At 38.4% G+C, this 12,215-nt stretch overlaps 1 protein-coding gene across 1 annotated transcript in view; it reads left to right on the top strand.

Annotated features, from left to right (window-relative positions):
- Positions 1 to 12,215, top strand: part of CHCHD4 (coiled-coil-helix-coiled-coil-helix domain containing 4) — a 60,278-nt gene that overhangs the window by 39,190 nt on the left and 8,873 nt on the right. Inside the window, exon 2 of the mRNA XM_068104737.2 lies at positions 10,444 to 10,542. Coding sequence (XP_067960838.2) covers positions 10,444 to 10,542 — 99 coding nt within the window. The remainder of the gene's footprint in view (positions 1 to 10,443; positions 10,543 to 12,215) is intronic.

The following is a 12,215-nucleotide window of genomic DNA, read 5'->3' as shown; positions in this document are numbered from 1 at the left end:
ATAAACATACAATTACACCAACCCACACTACAAATATACAACCACCACTAACATAAACATACAATTACACCAACCCACACTACAAATATACAACCACCACTAACATAAACATACAATTACACCAACCCACACTACAAATATACAACCACCTCTAACATAAACATACAATTACACCAACCCACACTACAAATATACAACCACCACTAACATAAACATACAATTACACCAACCCACACTACAAATATACAACCACCACTAACATAAACATACAATTTCACCAACCCACACTACAAATATACAACTACCTCTAACATAGACATACAATTACACCAACCCACACTACAAATATACAACTACCACTAACATAGACATACAATTACACCAACCCACACTACAAATATACAACCACCTCTAACATAGACATACAATTACACCAACCCACACTACAAATATACAACTACCACTAACATAGACATACAATTACACCAACCCACACTACAAATATACAACCACCTCTAACATAGACATACAATTACACCAACCCACACTACAAATATACAACCACCTCTAACATAGACATACAATTACACCAACCCACACTACAAATATACAACCACCTCTAACATAAACATACAATTACACCAACCCACACTACAAATATACAACCACCTCTAACATAGACATACAATTACACCAACCCACACTACAAATATACAACCACCTCTAACATAGACATACAATTACACCAACCCACACTACAAATATACAACCACCTCTAACATAGACATACAATTACACCAACCCACACTACAAATATACAACCACCTCTAACATAGACATACAATTACACCAACCCACACTACAAATATACAACCACCTCTAACATAAACATACAATTACACCAACCCACACTACAAATATACAACCACCACTAACATAAACATACAATTACACCAACCCACACTACAAATATACAACTACCATGAACATAAACATACAATTACACCAACCCACACTACAAATATACAACCACCACTAACATAAACATACAATTACACCAACCCACACTACAAATATACAACCACCTCTAACATAGACATACAATTACACCAACCCACACTACAAATATACAACCACCTCTAACATAGACATACAATTACACCAACCCACACTACAAATATACAACCACCTCTAACATAAACATACAATTACACCAACCCGCACTACAAATATACAACCACCACTAACATAAACATACAATTACACCAACCCACACTACAAATATACAACCACCTCTAACATAAACATACAATTACACCAACCCACACTACAAATATACAACCACCACTAACATAAACATACAATTACACCAACCCACACTACAAATATACAACTACCATGACCATAAACATACAATTACACCAACCCACACTACAAATATACAACCACCACTAACATAAACATACAATTACACCAACCCACACTACAAATATACAACCACCTCTAACATAGACATACAATTACACCAACCCACACTACAAATATACAACCACCTCTAACATAGACATACAATTACACCAACCCACACTACAAATATACAACCACCTCTAACATAAACATACAATTACACCAACCCACACTACAAATATACAACCACCACTAACATAAACATACAATTACACCAACCCACACTACAAATATACAACTACCATGACCATAAACATACAATTACACCAACCCACACTACAAATATACAACCACCACTAACATAAACATACAATTACACCAACCCACACTACAAATATACAACCACCACTAACATAGACATACAATTACACCAACCCACACTACAAATATACAACCACCTCTAACATAGACATACAATTACACCAACCCACACTACAAATATACAACCACCTCTAACATAGACATACAATTACACCAACCCACACTACAAATATACAACCACCTCTAACATAGACATACAATTACACCAACCCACACTACAAATATACAACCACCTCTAACATAGACATACAATTACACCAACCCACACTACAAATATACAACTACCACTAACATAAACATACAATTACACCAACCCACACTACAAATATACAACCACCACTAACATAAACATACAATTACACCAACCCACACTACAAATATACAACTACCACTAACATAAACATACAATTACACCAACCCACACTACAAATATACAACCATCACTAACATAAACATACAATTACACCAACCCACACTACAAATATACAACTACCACTAACATAAACATACAATTACACCAACCCACACTACAAATATACAACCACCACTAACATAAACATACAATTACACCAACCCACACTACAAATATACAACCACCACTAACATAAACATACAATTACACCAACCCACACTACAAATATACAACTACCATGAACAGAAACATACAATTACACCAACCCACACTACAAATATACAACTACCTCTAACATAAACATACAATTACACCAACCCACACTACAAATATACAACCATCACTAACATAAACATACAATTACACCAACCCACACTACAAATATACAACCACCACGAACATAAACATACAATTACACCAACCCACACTACAAATATACAACTACCTCTAACATAAACATACAATTACACCAACCCACACTACAAATATACAACCACCACGAACATAAACATACAATTACACCAACCCACACTACAAATATACAACCACCACTAACATAAACATACAATTACACCAACCCACACTACAAATATACAACCATCACTAACATAAACATACAATTACACCAACCCACACTACAAATATACAACTACCACGAACATAAACATACAATTACACCAACCCACACTACAAATATACAACCACCACTAACATAAACATAAAATTACACCAACCCACACTACAAATATACAACTACCTCTAACATAAACATACAATTACACCAACCCACACTACAAATATACAACCACCACTAACATAAACATACAATTACACCAACCCACACTACAAATATACAACTACCACTAACATAAACATACAATTACACCAACCCACACTACAAATATACAACTACCTCTAACATAAACATACAATTACACCAACCCACACTACAAATATACAACCACCTCTAACATAAACATACAATTACACCAACCCACACTACAAATATACAACCACCACTAACATAAACATACAATTACACCAACCCACACTACAAATATACAACCACCACTAACATAAACATACAATTACACCAACCCACACTACAAATATACAACTACCACTAACATAAACATACAATTACACCAACCCACACTACAAATATACAACTACCACTAACATAAACATACAATTACACCAACCCACACTACAAATACACAACTACCACGAACATAAACATACAATTACACCAACCCACACTACAAATATACAACTACCACTAACATAAACATACAATTACACCAACCCACACTACAAATATACAACTACCACTAACATAAACATACAATTACACCAACCCACACTACAAATATACAACTACCACTAACATAAACATACAATTACACCAACCCACACTACAAATATACAACTACCTCTAACATAAACATAGAATTACACCAACCCACACTACAAATATACAACCACCACTAACATAAACATACAATTACACCAACCCACACTACAAATATACAACCACCACTAACATAGACATACAATTACACCAACCCACACTACAAATATACAACTACCTCTAACATAAACATACAATTACACCAACCCACACTATAAATATACAACCACCACTAACATAAACATACAATTACACCAACCCACACTACAAATATACAACCACCACTAACATAGACATACAATTACACCAACCCACACTACAAATATACAACCACCTCTAACATAGACATACAATTACACCAACCCACACTACAAATATACAACTACCACTAACATAGACATACAATTACACCAACCCACACTACAAATATACAACTACCACTGACATAAACATACAATTACACCAACCCACACTACAAATATACAACTACCACTAACATAAACATACAATTACACCAACCCACACTACAAATATACAACCACCTCTAACATAGACATACAATTACACCAACCCACACTACAAATATACAACTACCACGAACATAAACATACAATTACACCAACCCACACTACAAATATACAACCATCACTAACATAAACATACAATTACACCAACCCACACTACAAATATACAACCATCACTAACATAGACATACAATTACACCAACCCACACTACAAATATACAACCACCACTAACATAAACATACAATTACACCAACCCACACTACAAATATACAACCATCACTAACATAAACATACAATTACACCAACCCACACTACAAATATACAACCATCACTAACATAGACATACAATTACACCAACCCACACTACAAATATACAACCACCTCTAACATAAACATACAATTACACCAACCCACACTACAAATATACAACCACCACTAACATAAACATACAATTACACCAACCCACACTACAAATATACAACTACCACTAACATAAACATACAATTACACCAACCCACACTACAAATATACAACTACCACGAACATAAACATACAATTACACCAACCCACACTACAAATATACAACTACCACTAACATAAACATACAATTACACCAACCCACACTACAAATATACAACCACCACTAACATAAACATACAATTACACCAACCCACACTACAAATATACAACTACCACTAACATAAACATACAATTACACCAACCCACACTACAAATATACAACGACCTCTAACATAAACATACAATTACACCAACCCACACTACAAATATACAACTACCACTAACATAAACATACAATTACACCAACCCACACTACAAATATACAACTACCACGAACATAAACATACAATTACACCAACCCACACTACAAATATACAACCATCACTAACATAGACATACAATTACACCAACCCACACTACAAATATACAACTACCTCTAACATAAACATACAATTACACCAACCCACACTACAAATATACAACTACCACTAACATAAACATACAATTACACCAACCCACACTACAAATATACAACCATCACTAACATAAACATACAATTACACCAACCCACACTACAAATATACAACCATCACTAACATAAACATACAATTACACCAACCCACACTACAAATATACAACCATCACTAACATAGACATACAATTACACCAACCCACACTACAAATATACAACTACCACTAACGTAAACATACAATTACACCAACCCACACTACAAATATACAACCATCACTAACATAAACATACAATTACACCAACCCACACTACAAATATACAACCACCACTAACGTAAACATACAATTACACCAACCCACACTACAAATATACAACCACCACTAACATAAACATACAATTACACCAACCCACACTACAAATATACAACTACCTCTAACATAAACATACAATTACACCAACCCACACTACAAATATACAACTACCACTAACATAAACATACAATTACACCAACCCACACTACAAATACACAACTACCACTAACATAAACATACAATTACACCAACCCACACTACAAATATACAACCACCACTAACATAAACATACAATTACACCAACCCACACTACAAATATACAACCACCACTAACATAGACATACAATTACACCAACCCACACTACAAATATACAACCATCACTAACATAAACAATTAAACATACAATTACACCAACCCACACTACAAATATACAACTACCACTAATATAAACATACAATTACACCAACCCACACTACAAATATACAACCACCACTAACATAGACATACAATTACACCAACCCACACTACAAATATACAACCATCACTAACATAAACAATTAAACATACAATTACACCAACCCACACTACAAATATACAACCACCTCTAACATAGACATACAATTACACCAACCCACACTACAAATATACAACTACCACTAACATAAACATACAATTACACCAACCCACACTACAAATATACAACCACCACTAACATAAACATACAATTACACCAACCCACACTACAAATATACAACCACCACTAACATAAACATACAATTACACCAACCCACACTACAAATATACAACCACCACTAACATAAACATACAATTACACCAACCCACACTACAAATATACAACTACCACTAACATAAACATACAATTACACCAACCCACACTACAAATATACAACCACCACTAACATAAACATACAATTACACCAACCCACACTACAAATATACAACTACCACTAACATAAACATACAATTACACCAACCCACACTACAAATATACAACCATCACTAACATAGACATACAATTACACCAACCCACACTACAAATATACAACCATCACTAACATAGACACACAATTACACCAACCCACACTACAAATATACAACCATCACTAACATAGACATACAATTACACCAACCCACACTACAAAATAATATACAACCACCACTAACATAAACATACAATTACACCAACCCACACTACAAATATACAACTACCTCTAACATAGACATACAATTACACCAACCCACACTACAAATATACAACTACCACTAACATAAACATACAATTACACCAACCCACACTACAAAGCTACAACTACCACTAACATAGACATACAATTACACCAACCCACACTACAAATATACAACTACCTCTAACATAGACATACAATTACACCAACCCACACTACAAAGCTACAACTACCACTAACATAGACATACAATTACACCAACCCACACTACAAATATACAACTACCACTAACATAAACATACAATTACACCAACCCACACTACAAAGCTACAACTACCTCTAACATAAACATACAATTTCACCAACCCACACTACAAATATACAACTACCACTAACATAAACATACAATTACACCAACCCACACTACAAAGCTACAACTACCTCTAACATAAACATACAATATCACCAACCCACACTACAAATATACAACTACCATGAACATAAACATAAACATACAATTACACCAACCTACACTACAAAGCTACAACTACCTCTAACATAAACATACAATTTCACCAACCCACACTACAAATATACAACTACCATGAACATAAACATACAATTACACCAACCCACACTACAAATATACAACTACCATGAACATAAACATACAATTTCACCAACCCACACTACAAATATACAACTACCATGAACATAAACATACAATTTCACCAACCCACACTACAAATATACAACTACCATGAACATAAACATACAATTTCACCAACCCACACTACAAAGCTACAACAAGATGGTATTCATGGCATACTTACCCTGCGCAGTCAACTTGGTGCGAGTGAAGTCTTTTGTTTTTGAAGGGTTTTTTATATTTGATACCTAACCGAGTTGGTATCAACTCGGTTAGGTATTTGGTGTGTGGGTGTATCTGAATGAAATGAATGAATGATCGTTTTCAGGCCATTTTCCCCGCTGGAGCAGGGGTTAGCCTTGCGGGCCCCATGACAATCATGGTTCCCTGTTTGAGGCAATGTTTTTTTTATGGCCGGATGCCCTTCCTGGCGCCAACCCTTAGTCGCCTCTTACGATGCGCAGGGATACGGTGTACCTATTCTAAACCGGGGTACACACCGGGAGGTCTACGCATCCTACGTCTACGCATATCTACGCATCCAATATGGCTGCCAGACCACGTGACATAAATTTATATTCTCTAATATAATTGTTGCGTAGATCACGCTCAATAAATTTCAAAATGATCAGTCTAAGTGTTGTCTCTGTCAATTTATGACGTCATAATGAAGGCACCAATGACGTCATCATTAATATATCTTATTCTTCATGGGGAGTACTTGACAATGAGCCATGTTTCAATTTTTCCATTGAGTGGTTTGGGAGATAGACTATAGAGGTGTAACGTTTTTCGTTTATTGCAAGATGGCGCCTGTACCGCTGAACTATGATGTCATAATAATAATCATTGAAATATTCTGCAGGAGGTAGCGCTCCTATGGTGAAAATTTCCTGTCAATCGGTCCAGGAATTGCAGAGAAAAAAAATTCATACTAATCGAATCGTGTTGTACAATTTGCTGAATTATGACGTCATTATTATGGTACTGATGACATCATCATTAACATATTTTATTCCCCAAGGGGAGTGCTTGACATTGAGCCATATTCCAATTTTTCCCATGGGGTGGTTTCGGAGATATGGAGGTGCAACTTTTTTCGATTTTCCAAGATGGCACCTGTACCATGTGACCAATTATGTCATAATTATCATTAGAACAATTCTACAGGAGTAGCCGCCCATATTCTGAAAATTTTGTGTTCATCGGACCAACAGTTGCAGACGAATTTTTTATTTTCATGCTGATCAGATCAAGCGTGGAACTTGTTGAATTATGACATCATAATGGAGGCACCTATGACATCATCATTAACATATCTTATTCCCCATGGGGCGTACTTGACAATGAGCCATGTTTCATTGTTTTCCATTAAGCGGTTTGGGAGATGGAGGTGTAACGTTTTTCCAAGATGGCGTCCGTACCATGTGACCTATGACGTCAAAATTATCAGCAAAATAATTTACAGGCACAGGCGCTCCTACGGTAACATTTCATGTCAATCGGTCCAACGGTTGCGGAGAAAATGAATTTTAAAAATGCAGACACGGCACACGTACGCAGAGAGATTGCTTAACCCCATTTTCGCTTCGCGAGTGCAGGGTAACTTTCTCTCTTTCTTTCTGTCTTTCTCTCTTTCCCTCTGTCGTTCTCTCTCTTTCTCTCTTTCTCTCTGTGGTGTTGTGTTCAAGCTCTTCCACGAGCCTTGACTCTGTACATGAACCACCTTGAGAGGCCATTTTCCTCGCAGAGCAGGGGTTGGCCTTTTTCGGGCACCGTGGTCCTCTTTTTGTCCCCCGTCGCACCGCGGAGCGAAAGGGGGACGATGGTTTTCCCGTCCGTCCGTCCGTCCGTATGTGCGTGTGTGCGTGCATAAGCGAAGGACCGCATTCGAATTTGGTGTGTGCGTGCACCCCACGTCAAAATCCAAGATGGCCGCCGCCATGCATGTCTGATGCCATGTATGTCTGAACCTTGTGAGCGGAATATCTTGAAAAATAAGCGAAGTACCAGTTTCTAATCTGGTGTGTGGGTGTATCTAGGCATAAGGAAGAACCCCATTGAAAATTGGGTCGCCACGTCAAAATCCAAGATGGCCGCCACCATATATATGTCTGAACCTTGTGAGCGAAATATCTTGAAAAAAAGAAAAGAATTACTAACTTCTAATCTGGTGTGTGGGTGTATCTACGCATAAGGAAGAACGCTATTGAAAATTGGGTCGCCACGTCAAAATCCAAGATGGCCGCCTCCATGTATGTCTGAACCTTGTGAGCGAAATATAATATCATAGCATGTTTTCTGCGTCTTCCACTCTGTCAACTCACATCACTTCCCCGACGGGGGACCGAGGCATAACGCTTGTTGAAGCAATGTTTTATGGCCGGATGCCCTTCCTGCCGCCAACCCTGTTAGTCGCCTCTTGCAACACGCAGGGAATTACCAGTGAACTGGTACTCAATTGGTGGACCTAGGAAGGATGACAGGCTGAGTCAACCCTCCTGGTGTTATTTCAGAGATCGACCGGCATTCAAACACAGGATCCTAGGATCCCAAGCCGGCACCCTAACCTCTAAGCCAACACCAGGTTCTTGACTTGACTGTATGTACAAAATTAAAAACAACCAAACAATTGCTTGCAAGTTAAGGTTATTTTTGGTATTTCATTATTTTATATTCCATGCCATCCTTGTTCCTGCCATTAGCGCTTATCTATCCGATGACCTTGGTGACTGAAGCTCATGTTCTTGCACTATCCATAAGTAAAGTGACGAGCGAGTAGTGGACAAGCAGTAGTTTTATCTGGGTTTCTCATGCTGCTCCTGTGTGCATTCATTCTTACTTTACATCTCCGCAATGTTTCACCAGCACATTGCATCATCGCACATTTGCTACAAGTCAATAAGTAAACGATGTTTGAGCTTTTGAATGTATTTAATTATTTTAACTTGTAAGATCTGGCCGTTACTGTACAACTAATCAACAAATATACAATTAGCAGTGCAATGGATTTTTCCCCACAACATGAAGACGAATGAGCAGGACAATCTTCATGAAAACAACTGAAATTGTCATCACAACGCACTCATTCTTGTAGGATTGTAGTACGATTGTAAATGTTTGGTTGATTTTCCTGGGTTGGTTGTGCAGGAAAGGACCGGATCATGTTTGTAACCAAGGATGACCACGCTTCACCGAGCCTGGCAGAGATAAAACCCGATGACCCGGATGATCCTTATGAAGAGCATGGTAACACCTTCACACCACCGGTCAACATATTGCTCTAAGCTAATCTCGTGTCTCACCAGATTGTTTACGTTGTTATATACCTGTAATGTACTGCACTGATTGTGATAAATGTCCAAAAGCCCTTCTAGCCGAGATCTCATTTCAGAAAAGACTCCATTTTAAGAACATAAGAGGCATTTTTGAGTAGCAATTGCTAACAAGCTTATCGAACGGAATTGAGGGTCGCTCAGTCAAAAAATCGATTTTGCCAAACTAAATTTTGAGGATAAAGAGGTCAAAACAAAAGGGCCACCAAAAATGAAATGAAGACAAGAAGTCGGGGCAATTCCCCTGGGCGCTCACCTGGTTGACTCAGGGCAGCAGGTTGAATCATACTAACGTAATCATAACACTTTAAACAAACAAACAAAACACCTATTTTGGGGGGCACCGCTCCCCGCCAGACCTCAATTTTTTTGTTTAATGTCGTGAACAAACTCTGGTACATCACGGGTGATGACGGTCGTGGTCGAGTTTCATCAAAATTGTGTGTGTAGTTTCGGAGGAGAGAGCAAATACATATTTTGTGGGGCAACCCCCCGCCCCCTAAAGACCTCGGTTTTTTTTTAATGTTGTGAACAAACTTGAGTTGCAACATACCAAATATCATTTGTGCCGAGTTTGGTCACAATCCAATCAGCAGTTTCGGAGAAGAAGTTGCAAGTGTTTGCGGACTGACGAACGGATGACGCGCCATCGCATAAGCTCCTCGGAACGATGCTCCAGGTGGGCTGACTAGATTTTGGCATTATGGCCACTTTGGAATGTAACATAAACAGAAACGCATCCTATTTGCATGTGCAATATCACAATGGCCGCACTCTACAGAATCGTAGGCGTTGTACCAGCACAACTCTGCCTCCTCATTGTTAATGGCCGAGAATTCACCACGACAGCAAATCGAGACAATGTGGCAGTCACATATTCCTAATGTTCACATACAATGGGTCTCACTATCTGCCATGATCTTTCCTGGGAAAACCACATTTCAAATCTGGCCTCCAAAGCCAGTCGCCGACTGGGCATCCTCCGTCGTGCGAAGTCCTTCCTTGGCACACCTGAGCTCCTCACCACATACAAGGCTTTCATCCGCAGCTCAATGGAATACTGCTCTCCCCTCTGGGCTGGTGCTCCTGCCTCACACCTAGCTCGTCTTCACGCTGTTGAAACCAAAGCGTTCAGAATCATTGGAATCTCCCGCGATGAAGCTAACTCCGAGGGCCTTTCACTCACTCACCGCAGGCAGGTTGGTGGTCTTTCCGTCTTCTACCGACTCCTCTCCGGCCTTGCTCCTCCAGCTCTCTCTGGGCTCTGTCCCCCAAATATTCCTACAGGTCGCACAAGATCTGCCTGCAACCCTCTTATGGTTAAACTGCCAAAATCTAGGCTCGCTGCTCACCTTCACTCTTTCATTCCCCTTTTCTCCCGCCTCTGGAACAAACTCCCTCACTCTCTTCAATCTCACTCCTCCCTCCAGGTCTTTAAAACAGCTGTTCACCACCATCTCTTATCTTCCCGCATCCAAAACCTTGATCTTTTCTACCCCCGCTAATTTCACCCCAAATGCTCTTTTTTTAAATACCAACTTCTTTCCTGGAAGTCCTTGGTGTCCTTGTGTTTATACTTCTCCCACC

This window comes from Myxine glutinosa, chromosome 1 (genome assembly GCF_964187855.1).
Source record: "Myxine glutinosa chromosome 1, kmMyxGlut1.1, whole genome shotgun sequence".
NCBI classification, from domain to species: Eukaryota; Metazoa; Chordata; class Myxini; order Myxiniformes; family Myxinidae; genus Myxine; species Myxine glutinosa.
This window is presented reverse-complemented; position numbering and strand designations above follow the sequence as displayed.